This window comes from Cyprinus carpio, chromosome B9 (genome assembly GCF_018340385.1).
Source record: "Cyprinus carpio isolate SPL01 chromosome B9, ASM1834038v1, whole genome shotgun sequence".
NCBI lineage: Eukaryota > Metazoa > Chordata > Actinopteri > Cypriniformes > Cyprinidae > Cyprinus > Cyprinus carpio.
This window is the reverse complement of record NC_056605.1, coordinates 23,977,616-23,994,689: the sequence shown is the minus strand read 5'-3', so window position 1 is coordinate 23,994,689 and position 17,074 is coordinate 23,977,616. Positions and strand designations below refer to the sequence as shown.

General features: G+C 36.7%; 1 protein-coding gene across 1 annotated transcript; it reads right to left on the bottom strand.

Annotated features, from left to right (window-relative positions):
• Positions 1-371: 371 nt before the first annotated feature.
• On the bottom strand, positions 372-16,883 carry LOC109095760 (solute carrier family 12 member 8). The gene is given in 15 exon segments (XM_042731708.1): positions 372-930; positions 1,292-1,352; positions 1,673-1,790; positions 1,871-1,962; positions 2,049-2,694; positions 3,762-3,908; positions 4,578-4,665; positions 5,175-5,262; positions 6,519-6,632; positions 14,881-15,112; positions 15,202-15,393; positions 15,987-16,101; positions 16,103-16,131; positions 16,266-16,340; positions 16,745-16,883. Coding segments are annotated over 14 exon segments (2,136 nt in total). The 5' UTR covers positions 16,308-16,340; positions 16,745-16,883; the 3' UTR covers positions 372-758.
• Between the last annotated feature and the right edge of the window lie 191 nt (positions 16,884-17,074).

The window sequence follows — 17,074 nt, the reverse complement described above, 5'->3', positions numbered from 1 at the left end:
TTTGAAGAATTAACTTGGCCAGAAAGTTGAAAGGGGGCATGTTCTAGTTTGAATGGTCACGACACTTCTGAGTGTTATGATCTCAGTGAGGTCAATAAAAAATAGTGCGGTCAAACAATTAATCGCATCCAAAATAAACGTTTTTGTTTACATAGTATATGTATGCTGTGTATATTTATTATGTATATATAAATACACACACACACACACACATATATATTTCAGAAAAAATGTTTATATATTAAATATATTTAGAATATAATTTATATGAATATAAATATAAACATGTAAATACATGTAAATATTTTCGAAATATATACAGTTTGTGTGTATTTATATATACATAATAAATATACACAGAACACACACATTATTATGCAAACAAAAACTTTTATTTTGTATGCGATTAATCGCGATTAATTGTTTGACAGCACTAATAAAAAATAAGACAAAATTGACTTATAATCTGAAAATTAAATGCCCATGTTGCATATTAAACCTTATACAAGCATTTCACCAGAGAAGATCTTCACGGCAAATTAATTCACAATGCATGACTCTGATTGCACTTTCCCGATTTTTCAGATAAACATTATTAGTTTCCTTCAGATTTTCCAGGAAATAAAGCTCTGTCCTCAGAGAACTACCTGACAAATGCAGTAAATAAAATAGCCTATATATTTCAAGTGAGTGATGATTTAGTCCCATGTGTCCACTGTTTCAGTCCAGCTGGTTAGCAGGGCACAGTTGTCACATGCTCAGTTGGACTGAGGATGGACAATCTTGTCTGTGGTGGTGATAAAGGAGGAGTGGTGGTAACGATCACGGAAGGCAAAGTCTGCATTTTCCTCTGTTAGCTGCCTGGTTTCCATGCCAACAGCTGACAAAGAGGGTGTCACCACAATCTGGTCCTGAAGGGCCCCATCTCGCCTAATAAGAGAGGCAAATGATTGGTAATGTGAGGTTCGGTTTTGCATACATTCATAGTTCTAAACTCAAATTGGTGTTCTGCAGAATGTCTGTAAAATAATCAGTACTTTTCTTTTGGATGGACATAAATTCTGATCGGATCTATTTTTGTGTTTTCTATACAAGAATTGGTGGAAATTGCACTGCCATTATTGTGGTATTTTATGTATCTGGTAAACCTGCCCTTAAACATCATAAAAAAATGGTAGGTCAGACACCGTTTCCTGTCTAAGTAGGTGGTTCTTGGCAACACAAAGCTGCAATGGGATCAGATTTTATGCTGAAAAAGTCAAGTCTGCCTACAGAAGACTATCTAACTTACCTCCCCAAATTCCGCAGTGAGGTCTTGAGCCACCTGAAGAAACTGAAGCGAGCTGCTGCACCTGTGGGCAGAGAATGTCATTTTTTATTTCCTGACAAGAGAAGTCATCATAATGATGGATATTTGCATAATAAACCTCTATTTTTATTTGACTTTAATTTAAATGGTTAAAATAATCATCCTGATATCAAAACTGTGACAAACTTATAGAAAGTGTCTTTTAAGCCCTTAGTCTTTTTAGGCTTATTTTGCGGAAATAAGCAGTGTGTGGCATCCGAAGTGTTTATCAGACAATTATCAGTGATGAGCAACTGGGGTTATTTTTCACATTTTCTCAAAGATTATTCAAATCAAATAAGAGTTAGGAACATTTACAATTACCTGTTGGCAAACCTGGGCTTGTTGTTCCAATGTAGAGAAAGAGGATAAGGGCAACTGTAATGTTAACCAAGGCGTACATCCACTGGATAACAAACATTATCATAAAGGAGCACAATGCCTAAAGAAATAAAAACAGCATTAAAAATTTGAACTTACAAGCTTATTGCTTACAGGCTGGATAATTTTTGCCAAACTTACACCAACTAACGAAACCCAGTGATTGCAAAATCTGGCATAGCGCGAACCCTGGATTGATCTGATTTCTGATTCTTCAAGATTTGTTTCTGAACCTGTGAACGAAAGGTATATAAGGTGAAATACAGATTTTGATCACTATATTGAGGAGTTATGTAACATTTTGTAGAGCGTTACGTACCATTTCTGTCTATCTGTTCTCTTGGGAGCTGTTCAAGTTCAACTGGGCCAGAATTAGGCAAAGACTGTTTCCACTTGGCTTCTGTTGTAAGGTCAAACTCCTTAAGTCCTATCTGGCTGCTGGTATCATCATCTAATCCAAAAGTTTGTTCCGGCTCCCTCTCATCTTTTCCTTTATCTAATGGTCCATTGCTGTTCAAGTCCAACCCAAAACTGTTCATCAGCCTTTCTTTAGCTGGAATCTTTGACTTCCTGCCCCAGGTCTTGGAGGCAGGAAGAGGAACTCTCTGTTCATCAGCGGTGTCCGTGCTGGGCAATGGAAATATCTGGTTCATGTCTTTGGTGAACTCCAGCAGTGTGCCGTTCACAGGTTCACTGATGGCTCCACTGCTGCCGTAATGGGGATGAGTGCTGGACACCAGTGATCTTCTGGAGCTTGACCTCCTGATCAGCGTCGTCCTTTGCTGGACCTGCAGCTCGTCGGTTTTCACCACACAGAAATAGCAATAATCAATTATGCTGTAGGTTAGCATGAAGTTGATGGTGACGATTGGAGCCAGTACATTGACCTGGCCGATAAAGATGAATGCCATGGAGATCAAGCTGGTCAGACAGATGGCAGCCACAGGCGTCTTATTGGGCCCTCGCTGTAATACATATAAAGATAAGAGAAAGGTAAATCTATGGCTTTTACAAAACCTAGTGAGCTGCTTTAATGTCTGCTCACTACATAGGCACCTTCTAAGGAAGCATCCCAACTGAAATGAAACCTTATGTGACTGACTTGTACATAGGTAGCAACCCTGTGTGTTACTTTTGTGAATTTAGATATTATATTTATAGTAAACATTTGTGTTTTTTCCTGAGCTCCTCACAATGCATTATGGGATCAGACAGGAGTGTCTAATCATGTCTACTTCATCTACTCCACAAGTTTTTGTTAATCATTTGCAAGTTCACATTATGGGTTTGGCTCCTGTACCCTAATTTCTTTCATGCTCTTCAGGTTATGTAATGAGCGAGTAGAAGTATCCAGTTAAAACATCCCAAAAAAGACATCTCTCATGTCACCTCAGACCGGTCATTACCCAGATCCCATAAATCTCTGGGATGGAGGTGCTACTGCTACTGGCTGGCACAGCTCCAGATCCACCAGGGTTGGTCTTTTCTGTGCTTCCTGCGTTTGTTCTGGGACTTTGATTCAGGGCTAGATGTCTCGGGCGAACTTGTAGCCCATAGAGAGGGGTCAGACAGAGCTCAGGCGAGGGAAAGGGTGTGCTGTGCTTTTTGAAAGCCACAAAGTTACAATTCATTCCTTCGCGTTTTTTGGAGCGAACTCTGGCACACTATAATTAGGAACCCATCCTGTCGTCTATGGAGCCACTCATTGAGCGTGAAAAAGTAAACAATTCATTAAAGTGGCACAAAGTGCATAAAAAAAAAATCTTTAATTTCACTTGTTATACTAAGCGAATTGTTTAAGATTGATCATTTATTAACATCTGAGAGAACTCATTATCATTAAATCCCTGATTTTCCAAATGGTTTATAATCACAGAATAGATTTAGCATTGATTTATCAACATCTAATTAAATCAAATCAACAAAATTAACCTTTTTATTTTGTTAAGCATAAAACCACATAGTCTTGCATTCCCTGTTTTGAAAATAGCCCACAATATAACCACATTAATATCTCCCTATAAGCATCTACCCCTTTCCCAAGAAATCCGAGAGCCGGAATGACTCTCTCCTGGGCGATACACTGGAGGATCCTGGGTGCACCGTACAGGCCGCCCATGCAGGAGGCCAGGGAGGAGATGTAGAGGCCCAGCAAAAACAGGAAACCAACCAAGGAGACCTGGGAAAAAACAAACACAGAGGGGAAGAGAATGTAGAGGGCTCCACCCAGCTCTGTTCCGCTTGGCCAGACTGAAAAAAGCGTATAATGTGTTGAAAGTAAATCAAAGAAACAATGTGTAATCTGACAGAACCCATAATTTGAAAATGGGCAATTAGAAATAATACAGTAAGGTTGATTATGTGTATGAAACCCTAAGTTCTGTAACACCGTAGTGTACAAAATTCACCTTTTTTGTAGATTCAATATAATATGCATTGTTTTGTATGTAGAGTGTTAACCCCAAAACACCACAGCTCACATTAAGGAACATCTGGGTCAGCCACAACCAGGCTACAGCCTTACACGTTCATAAACGTTCAGCAGCCTACTGTAATCTATGCTGACTGGCAGCTGTATGGCTATCAAACGTCAGGGTATGTGCAAGGTCAGTGCGCAACTGGGCTCCGTTCTCAGATTAGCGTTTAGAATGACCTCAAATGCCTCTGTTATGAGGGCCTGCAGACGAGTGGAATGACATTAGCAAGACAATAAACGCAACTGCAATGTTTTATCTGTGGTTAATGTGCTATTCTCAAGTCTCACTTTCGGTTCAGACAATGAGTCTTAATACTGGAAAAACCCATGGAAGATGGCCATCCTCTGAAGCCTGTAATAACATCAGATTACCTTTTCCGCTATTAAGAAATCATAGCGCAGCACATCTCTGGTGCAAATGGCTCCCAGTAAGAACACAAAGACGAGATACAGGAACCACCTGCGGATTTCCACAAGACACAAGAATCATTCATTCTATTAATAGAGAAATTATCTAACTACTGTATATATATATTATATATATATATATATATATATATATATATATATATATATATATATATATATATATATATATATATATATATATCATAGTAATAAATTATTTTAATCTAGACTTTTGTTATGTTATAAAAGATAATGTCATAGTAATTTGAGTTTATTAAAATTTAAAACTATTTCTATGATCAATTAAATGCAGCCCTGATGAGCATTTCTTTCAAAAACATAAAAACATCTTATCAACCATTACCAGACACACAGTACATCTTACACTGATTTTTATGTCATACACTTTTTTTTCAGGGCATGAAGGCTTATCCTAATTCTGTTTTTTCATATTTTCATTTTGGCGCCTGCTCTAAAGTATGTGTACACTCAACACAAACAGAAGCTAAAGATGAACAAAGGAAGAATGAAAGATTATTTCTGTGGTGGATAGAAACATACGAGGTGCAGACTGCGGCGAGAGTTCCCACGGGGATGTTGTGCTCGGGCCTCTGGAGATCAGAGCTCATGTTGAATCCCGCCATCACACCTACACACACACAAACAGAGAGTTACTGTGAAAACAAGACTGGAGACAAGGGGCCATTCAGAACCTGAAGAACAGAAAGACGTACATATCAGAGCTGACTTGAAACACCTTCCTGACTTCTAACTGGAGCAAAAAGGAAACTTTGATCACGACTGATTAGTGCCTCGTGTTGCTCAAATGAATTGTTCAATCTTTCAGTCTTTACAGGAGGCAGAAGCTGGTTTGTCTTGTGTGTGGTAAAACAAGACAAGAATGAAGTGGGTTTTCTTACATTTATGGGTTTCTCACATTTTGTAGATAATTATTTTATAGTTTTTATTTATAGGATTTTTGAAAATAGTTAAGTCAAAGCATTATGAAAGGTGGGTTGCACTTAACAGATTTGCAAAATATGTGAATGTTAAAGAATTATGGTCCTAAACATTCAAAACATTTAATAATATTTCTATATTATTATGCAGGCTGGTCAGAAAACAGAAGATTAATTGGGATTATTTCATAATATTTACAGCATAAATATCTAGATTTTAACAGTAAGTAAAATAATTTCGTGAAAAACATGTTACGTGTTCCTGTGGCTCAGTGGTAGAGCATTGCATTAGCAGCGCAAAAGGTTGTGTGTTCGATTCCCATTGAACACGTTAGGTAAAAAATGTTAGCCTGATTGCACTAAGTCGCTTTGGATAAAAGCGTCTGCTAAATGCATAAATGTAATGTACATGTGAATCACGGTAATTTTTTCTAGAATTATTTTTAGCAATTTGTTTCAAGACATCATCAATACAAAAGCCAATTATTTAATTTTGGAAAGAAGTTTAATTTTGCTTTCTGTAATATTACACTATTTTTCAAACAATATAAATGTTTTTATGAATTAAAAAATATAGCTGCCTTTGCATTTTATAAAGGAGGTGACTAACAAAATGATCACGATATTTGTGGTTCCTTGAAATCAGAATATGAAAGAAAAAAAAAAATCCAGTGACACCATGCAGGCTCAGACTGAAACCTTATTATACCACAAAAATGTGTTAACCATGAGATGAAATTCTGCCGAAAAGAGAGATTTCTGGGATGTCTGCATCCAACCACAGCTACTAACATACAGCACAGCTGCAAGATTTTCAGGCTACTAAAGTTATACAGGCTTATACTTCACTAATAGCAAAAATAAATCCTCATACCAGCATAGTACCATTAAATCAATGGCTATTATATCATAGTTTAGCCTTTTTTGTTTATGTGCGTAAGGTCACCTGTTGCCGCAGGAAAGAAAACCCCAAACACGGTAAAGAAAGTCTCGCCAGCTGTGTAGTCTGGCAGGGTGTTCTTACGCAGCAGATCCTCTGTATAGCCAACAAATCCATGCTCTGTAATAAACATATTCAGCACAAAACAATGTTAGGAAAGACTGTTTATTACAACATTCAGTCGGACCAAAGCATTACTGAGTGCTTTATGGAAAAAGTCTGCACTGACACGATGATAAGAATCAGATTCATCTCTGAAATCCCAGAGTCTCCACTGAGTATACATGACACAAACATTACACACACAAAGTTTTCCTGCAAGTTAGAATCTTTGTTATGAAAAGCAAAAGGAAATATTTTGGCCTTTTTGAAAAATCCGATATTTAGATAAATTAGTCTAAATATTTCATAACGTTAAGACAAACTTCAGAAAATATCCTCCTGTGCAAGACCACAAACCAGCGTCCATGACATACAATATTGATCGATCGCACACTGATACAATAACCCTGTTCACCCTGAAATCAGGAGGGGGGGGTGGGGTTCCCTGGGGTACTGTGGAACAGACGTCTGGTTTGAAATATAACAGGTTTGGACTCCATAGCCATGCACAGGCAAAGCCCTGCGTGTCTGTGGCTGACCGTCACCGCCCTTTATGTAACAACCCGGGGGGACAGACGCCCCGCCAAGATGCGTGCAAACCAAGGGCCGGCCTTTTCTTGGGAATACATGCCAAGTTCAATAGTTCTGCGCCTTGGACATGATGGAGGGAATGCTGGACTAAGCTCTGGGTGTGTTCACAGGCAAACAAAACAATCCAAGAACAGGCGCCGCAGAACATTTACATAAACAGTACTGAGAGATATCACCATTGTGCTGAACCATCACACAAGTGGTATTTTTATTCAGGGTGGCAGATATTAAAGTCTAGATAGCACAAACACTGTATGTTTCTGGTGGTTTGTGTACTTGTGTACAAACAACAGTACATAACGTATTATAAAATCCAAAGATAGGTGCTCTTAATCAGTTAGTTTACCCAAAAGTGCATTTACTCACCCTCACGTCATTCCAAACCAGTTTGACTTTCTTTTTTTAACAGATCTCAAAAGTAAATGTTTGGAAGAATGTTCAAGTCACTGTTTTCCACATAAACTGACACGTTCAAGGCCCAGAAAGGTAGCAAGGACTGTTAAAAACAGTCCATGTGACATCAGAGGTTCAACCTAATTTTATCAAGCTACGAAAATACTTCTTGTGTGCAAAGAATACAAAGAGTCAGAAAGCTCTCGGATTTCATCAAAAAAAATCTTAATTTGTGCTCTAAAGATGAACGAAGGTCTTACAGGCTTGGAATGAGGGTGAGTAATTAATGACAGATTTTTCATTTTAGGCTAAAAACCACTTAATTCACTTCAATATTACCATTTTTCACTTATAATCTTTCCTTTGCTCCAGCTCTCATATCTCATTTATACATATTTAATATGAAGATACAACGGAGGGAAGATTTTTAGTAAATAATGCAAAGAATTAAGCTAATATAAAACATATTTTGGAACAGTGGTTCTCAACTCCAAGGCCCTCTTTTATTTTCCACAATATTCAAAGGCCCAACAACTTTTTCAGGATTTACTAGATGAGGATTAAGGATAAAGATTTAGTAATAATTATAATAATAATATAAAAATGTTTTTATTATTTACATGACTTTTCCATGTCTAGAATCAACACTGCTGAATAGGTAAATTAAAATAAGAAATATTTATATTTTTAGAAATTCTGTCTTAAATGCTCCTCCTATTGGGCCTCGGACCCCTGGTGGAGAACAATGACGACTGAAGATTTGGAATATAGCAAATGTGTCAAATAGACTATTTTTAGGATAATTTTATGGTCCTTTTTCCTTTTTAGGACTTGACCATGAACACACACACACACACAATGAAAGAAAAAAAGCAGCTTGCTCATTCTTCAAAACATTTACTTTCGCATTCTATCAATGAAAAAAAGTAATGCTGATTTGTAATGTTTATTTTGAAAATGTTTTTAAATAAGAAATAATTAAATTTAATTCAATAATTTAATAATAAAGTCTCAATTAGAGTCAAAAGCTTACATTACATTTATTGAAAGAGAAAGAAAGATGGTGGTTGTCGCTGTCACCCCTGACTATGCAAGATCATGATCCATTTCCCTCTTGTTTATCTTGTGATGGGAAAGAATGTGTTCTCCTGGATTAATGACATGTTTATCCGAAAGGAAGTCACCGCCCTTTCAGAAGCCCTGCCTGTTCCTACCCTTCCAAGTCACAGTTTCTTGTCTACAAAGAGAGAGAGCAAGATACAATAGAGAGAATCAGGAGAAGGAGCTAGAGAGGAAGTGAATAAAGAAAGTTTAGGTGGACACAGCCTTAGAAATAACAGATATCAAGTACTCCAATAATACCATGCAAGCAGGAAAAAACATATCCTACTTCACCACATCATAAATTACCTTGACATAATTACCTCCTTTTATGAACTTTGCTAAATCTATGGTAAGCTGTTTTTGGAATAACAAGTGCAAGAATAAAACAATTAGCCATAGTTTAGTTTGTGACAGTTGAACTAAATAACCTTCAAATACCCTACCATTCAAAAGATTCAGTAAGATTTTTATTGAAAGGATTTTTTAAATAAATACTGTTATTCAAACAAGGATGCATTAAATTGCAGCAACAGTAAAGACTTTCTTGCAAAAAAATCTATCAAATAAATGTTGTGCTTTTGATATTTTTATACATCAAAGAATCCTAAAATAAGAACACATCCACAGGAATAGTAAGCTGCTCAACTGTTTTAAACTTTGATAATACAAAATGCTTCTTGAGGCCTCAGATAAATGTCATGCCCTGTGATAAAAATATACACATATTCACAATACACAAGCATAATAAAACGGCCCATATTGACACAGCGGATAAGAGCAGGGCTGTTACTATTGCCCTCCTTGCCACCTTTCTAACCGTTCGGATTGCAGTTTGGATATTTGTAGAAGTCCTGATCTGAAGATTTGGAAGAGGAAGTGATGATGTGGACTCTGCTAGTGAAGAACTCGGATCTGCTTCCTGACTGCTCTTTTGTCTCAAGCCAAAAATGTGGGTGAGCCCGGTCAACACCCTTAACCCAAAACTATAAGCGCATGTCATTTTCCTGTCCAACTTGGGGCGCTTAAATAGAGTGTCTTTGAGGTTAGAGCTGAGATCCTACTTAACATGAACATCATACCATCATAAAACTAATTATGTGAGTGAAAAACAAGCCAATGACCTGATCAAAGACCATGAGCAGACAAATCGAGCCATTCAGTTATTTTCATAAAAATCAAATTGTTTTATTCCAGCAATTTCTTCCCACCACTACAGAAGAACAGAATTTACACCAATAATAACACAGTCTAAAAGCCTACAGTAGTGGGAAAGCTCTTCTCACAGTTCCTCTTGTGTGGTAATAAGCAGGAGGGAAGGGACAGAACTAGGAGGTGCTCTCATTTTTTTTTTTTTAAATCTAGCACAAATGTGTTCACCGCAATGGTATGAACACTCGAGAGGATTGTGCTCATTTTCTTCATCTTTTCCAGCAATAACATTTTCAAATGATTTAACAAAACATTGAAGTAGGTAGTAATATTAAAAGATCATCATACCTTCTCCCATTTTGGCTGCATGAGCCTGGGCACACTCGTGCCCAAGGATAGATTGAGTCTATATATCAAACATATCCTTTACCAAGAATTATTTCACAACCAAGATATGTGCTCACCCCTTCAGTTTTCTTCAGCCTTTTAGTTCTTAAAGGAACAGTTCACCCTGTAAAAAAACTGTGGGATCTTCTTTTTTTATCTTTCAAACATTTTTTCAAAGCAAATAAGAAGTGCAACTGTCAAGCTCCAAAACATTATAATGTATCATTAGTGATGTCCATTTGAGTCATTATGCCCTATTTTAATTATTTAAGTCTTCTGAAGTTATTCAATAGCTTTGTGTCAAAAACATCCAACTTTAAGTCATTTTTCATTGAAAATCATAAATGGAAAGAGTCCAATTGTTACACTAAATTTGTTACACAAAACTGATCTGAATGATTAATTCACAAATCAACTGATCCGGTTCTTAACTCAGTTCAGTCGCAGTGGTTACCATCTCACTGAAGGGAATGATTTTCAGTAAATAACGACTTTAATGTCAGTCTGTTCCTCACACAAAACTACAAAATGACCCAAGTAGACTTGACACATAGTACATAAGTCATATAAGCTACTTTTTATGGTGCTTGTAGTGGCTTTTTTTGGCCTTTTTTTTTTTAATTATCACATCAGAAACGGTTTTCTGTTTGGCAGATAACCGTCATGAGCAGGTCTTTTATTTTGACAGCATTTATAACCCAGCACCTGAGCTGTCTTCATTAGTTTACTTTCTTTGTTTAACAGCTCTGTCTAATAATAGAAAGGCAAAAAAATTAATAATTAAAAAATCCAAATCGGTCCACCACTACTCTTGTGTCTTTGTCAAAGCTTGACCTCAGTCAAAGCTTCACTTTCATTATTTATATATAAAAAAAAAAAAAAAGATTGGCCATTATATACTTCAAAATTTCTCCTTTTATGTTCTACAGAAGATAGACGATCAAATAGCTTTGGAAAGACAAAATGTCCAATTTTGGGGTGAACTATCCCTTTAAATTGTCATGGAATGTGGTCGTGCTGGGATCTCTATATCATCACGGTTATGAAGCTTTCCTTGTGCTGACCACCTGGCCTTGACTACGTGATTAACAGTGTTATCAAACTGTAAACACATCTGCACAGCAGCCCGTTTTCCTGCCACTGGCAGGTAACCCGCCCACGCGGCGCCCAGGCCTAAACCGTGCAACCCCCTGGATTTGTGCCAATGGTGAGATCACTTTATAACCACAATACTTAATTGAAAAAACCTGAAGGAACCAGCGCCTCCTTTTCCCACTGCCAGCGCACACTGCAGCCCGAGTCCGGCTCCTAAAAAAGTTCAGAGCCACACGACAGCAGCAGGAGCTGCAGTTAGGAGGTAATAACACATATTCAGTCCATGACACCCCAATGTGTCTGACTTTCTCTGCAGAGATAGAGTGAGAACACCATCTTTCTGAGAGTCTTGCCTCCTCTCTGGACAGGAAGCCAGTAATCAGGAGAACAGGAAGTGTTGGGATGGATTTCCTGCAAACCCAGTGTGAAAGTACATACTGACCTCGTCTGAAGTGGGCAGCCAAAAAACTTAAACATTACAATGGACTAAGAATGTCTGCATGCTTGTCCTAAGAGCAAATGACTCTTAATAGATGCATCACATAATTTCATAATTTTTGCAGGATGCAGAGTTACTTTTATGAATCTGTACTAAAATGAACTTGCACTAAGTATACTTCTTTATGGGGGGGGGGGATTTTCATTTAATACTGTATGTATGCTTACTTCATATACAATTTCAACACAAGTAGATTTGAATGTCCTAAAAAATTAAATGTGTGACAGAGCTGGATTTCTGTGATTATAGCTTGGGAGAGATTTAGAAATTGGAATTTGGCAACACATAATTCTTCTTAGACTATAAGCATGCTCCATTTCATTAACAAATGCTTTCAGTCATTAAAATAATAACAACAACTTTAATTCAAGAATGAATATATATATATATATATATATATATATATATATATATATATATATATATAAATTTTTATATAAATTATTTATTTTAAAATGTAATTTATTCATGTGATGGCAAAGCCATTTACCAACCATTACATCTACAACCACTCTGTGTGTACATTTGTGGATTATGTATGTATATTTTGTATTGTTTCTATAGTGTATATATACTAAACAAAAGTATACTGTTTTTGTAAAAGTGTCTAAATGTGTATACTGTTATTTGATAAACATGTCAATTGTATTGTGCACTGTCTGGAGCACGCTTTTCACTCACCACGGCACACATGCTGTTGGTGATGTGACAATAAAAGTGATTTGATTCGATTCGATTTGATTTGAAGCGTCAGGGTCATGATCCTTCAGAAATTATTCTAATATGGCAATTTGGAGCTCAAGAAACATTTCTTGTTAATATCACTGTTCATAACATTTGAGTTGCTTAATAATGCTATGAAAACCTTGTAAATAATTCCAGGATTCTTTTATTAATGTAAATCTCAAATGAACAGCATTTATTTGAAAATGAAATATGTTGTAACATTATAAATGTCTTCACTGTTAACTTTGAACAATTTAATGCATCCTTGCTGTATAAAATACAGTAGTGCATATATTTTACCATGTAAGGTTGATGTCTAGGATGACTAGATGACAGTACTGTATATAATGGGAAGACAAATCACTTCACCCTTCCTGTTACTTCAACTTCCATATTATGATTGGTGTTGGAGTTCTATGACTGTGTTTATTTTAGGAAGAGACCTTGTACTCCCTAGTGGCCATGTGCACCCCTCCCAGCAGATGCAGGGCTGCAGGAAGTCTAAATAGCTTACTGCTTATACCGTCAATGCCACATCACTACATGGTATGCAAAATCTTGTCTTGCATTGTTTGATAAGCCTAAATGGTTTATGGAAACATTTTTAGGAAAATTAAATGTAAATAATCAATAATTAATATGTGCCACTACTATAAAAGGACATGAAACCCCACAGGATAGCATTGTTTGGGACATCACTACATTTATGTTACCCTGACATCTACTGGACAGTTGTTGCAAGGACATTTGAACTCATAGTTTTCACATCCTGGCCAAATAGTTGAGGTAGTATGGTGCCTGGGAGGTGACATGGTCGGTTCACTTAGTTTTGTCATGTCAACGACATAGTAACTCGTGGGAACGTGATAATATGTCGTGGTCAAGAGATATTAATTTGTGGGAACGTCATGTTAACTCGTGGGAACGTGATATGTCGTGGCCACGAAATAATTTTTTTGAGGTAAACACATCCTTATGTCGTGGCCTCGAGATGCTACATTGAGGGAACGACATCCATTTCTCGTGGCCACGACTTCTTATGTTGAGGGAACGACGTTTTTCTTGAGGCCACAAGTTTAATGCGTAAACAAACATGCGGGTCCACGACAAAACTAAGTGAACCGACCATGTCACCTCCTGGACACCGTAGAGGTAGTCAATCAATACCAACAATCATTTTGAATTAGTAAGAGCTTCAAGATGAAAACATTAGCAATTTCTAAAGTCACAGATAAATAGAGTCACAGATAGTAAATAGATTTACATATACACTATTGCTCAACTTTTTAAAAGAGGTCTCTAATGCTCACCAAGGTTGCATTTATTTGAGATAAATACTGTAAAAACAGTAAAATTTTTAAATCTTATTAAAATAAAAAAAAGTTTTCTATTTTAAATTGTAATACATTTTAATAATTTATTTAAGTGAAGGCAAGGTTGAATTTTTAGCAGCCATTATGTCACATGATCCTTCAGAAATCATTCTGATATGCTGATTTGGTTCTCAAGAAACATTTATCTTTATCATCAATGTTGAACATAATTGTGCAGTTTAATATTTTTGTAGAAACCGTGATACCTTTTTTAGGATTCTTTGGCATTTCAAAAGAACAGCAATTATTTGAAATAGAAATTGTAAAAATTGTAATTTTGACAATGTAAAATCCTTAACTGTTGCTTTTAATCAATTTAATACATTCTTGCTGAATAAAAGCATTAACTCTTTAAAAAAATATATATTACTGACCCCAAACTGTTTGAACAGTAGTGTATATATTGTCATTAATAAGCTGCATCAAACTACTCCAATAAATGCTTACTACACCACACATGAAAATACAGATATAAGAAACTGCGAAATACAGAACAGAACAGAAATAAGAGAAATGTACACTGGTAAAAGAAAAATCCTTTCGCACACTTGTATATACTCGTCTGGCAGGTTTGCCAGGAAATGTGCAAAGAAAGAAGTGTCAATATAAGAAAGGCAGGCACAGTTTAGTAGGGTCTGTGAAAACAACACTGCAGGGCAAGAATCTCTTCGTACGCACTACTTTATTAAATGGAAAACTTTTGTGGAGTCACGAGTGCCTGTTAAATTTAAATTTAATGGTTATATTTTTCATTTTAAGAAATACATGAACTTCTATACACCTGTGTCAGAGTTTTTTATTGCACTCAGTGGGGGATCTACGTTTTTGTTTTAATGAAAGACTTCCAGTTAAAAACACCAAACATAGCTGTACAGCAGTTGTTACTCTTACTAAAACTCTAATCTAAATGACCCTTGAAGTAATCTTACTTGCCTTCACGATAGCTCACCTGGGTCTAGATGACTAAATGTCCCGATGACGAAATCCAGAGTGGACATAGCCAATATGGCCAGTAGAACCAACTGAAGGCGTATAATCCATTTTACACCGGCCAGGTTAATCCCGAGCAGACCAATCAGAACGGCCACTGAGATGCCCCTCACCACCCACATGCTCTGTAAGTTCAGCACCTGCGCAATGGACTCGGCAAAACCAGTGATGTACATCGCTCCAGCCACACACTGCCAACGAGACACATGACTGTCATCAAGCTTGAGAACAGTGAACCAATGTATATGCAATATAACTAATACAGAAAAGAGTTGCTCACCTGTCCAAACACATATAAGAGTCCTACAGTTCCTCCAACCCTTCCTCCGAGCACAGTGGAGACCATGGAGTAGACCCCACCGTTACCCACACTGCAACACTCACACACTCCAACGCCTGACATCACCGTAACCAAGGCAACTAATACCACCATGGATACCAAAAGCATACCAAGCAACACACCCGTGTTACCCTAAAGATGATCATATGGGGGAAAATTTACATTTTTATTGTATCCACATTTAATAGCTGCCAAACCACGAGACGTATGAAAGCCTGTTTCTGCCATGGGATAAAAGAAAAAAAAATTATATAAAAGGTAATTGCAACTTTTTCTCTCACAACTTGGACTTTTCTCACAATTCTACGTTTGTATTTCACAATTCTGATTCTTTTCAATTCTTTGTTTTTTCCCCAGAACTGCGAAATATAAACTCAGAATTGTGAGATAAAAGGTTGCAATTAAAACAGAATTGTGAGATGTAAACTCAAAATTCTGATTAAAAAGGTGAGAATTGTGAGATATAAAAGCAGAATTGTGAGACGTAAACTTGAATTGCAAAAAAAAATACAAAATAATAAAAATAATTATATCTAAGTTGTATTCTGAGCTCATGTCTCGCAAAAAGTAATTGCAAATTTTTTTTTTTTCTTCCATGGTGGAAATGGGATTCCATAGATGTGAACCAAAACCTTGGAATATCTTTTCAAATGCCATTTAAATAAATTCTCCGATACACATATGCTCTACAAGCATCATGAAATCTATATTAAAACATAACTTACCACAAGCCAGCCGGTCCGTAAAAAGAGCACCACCCCAAAAATGTTGATCATGCAGGTAGTAAAGACTCCATCCCAGGTGCCAAAAAGAACAGGTTCCCAGACGAAGAGCTGCACTCCACCAAGGCTGAGCATTACTCTGGGAACCCTACACAAACCAGTATCACTCATATCTAAATAAGCCCCCATTAATATCAGTTCCTCTGCTCAGGGTAGAACATTAGGTCTGAATTTATGGGTTTCTAATTATTTTTATGGTAAAACTTACTGATTTGCCATTACCTGTGCATCTTCATGGAATAACTCTTGAACTTGAGGACTCATGCTCCCTCCTGGGCGAGATTACAATAGCTGGATCTGAGGAATGTAAAGACATTGCTATACTTATTTGAAAGGCTACAGTATATAAAAATTTCAACATTTGCCAAGTAGGCGATGGCCACGTAACTTGAATACACTTCAGCCAACAAAAGCCGTCTGTTAATAAGTGACACATTAATAAAACACATACAATTCATATCCCGCGCTTGACCAATATTTTAACAGTTATTTTAAGATAAAAGGCAAGCATTGACGTTCATGTGGCTAAGTTGTGTAGTACTGACTTTGTGTTTTACTTTAACGTTATGCAGTGCAATGGTTTGTTGTAAACTCTACAGGAAAGGCCAGTGAAACCGGCCATAAAAATAAACGGGAAAATGGTGTTTTGGGATATTGTTAAACTGTAAATTCCTTGAGTAATCAAAAATACACGGACTTACCTGCAGTCGCTATGCTCCCGGATGCAGCAGCAGCAGCAGCAGGTGGAGAATATGAGGCACGAACACACACCTGTGGAGTTGAGTGGTACGAATCATTCCCGCGAATCGATTCTTTAGAACGATTCGTTTAGATAGAACAACCAGTTAAAACATTAAAATAAAAAAAAGTAAAAAATAAAAAACTTTTACTTCTGAGGTAACTATTGAAGAGGTGCTATTGAAGTAACTTTCTAAATTGAAACTAACCATGACACGTTTTAGTATAGTAGCCTATATTAAAATCGTTTGACGAATTCTTACTTTAAGAATTTTAGTATAACAGCTGTCTGT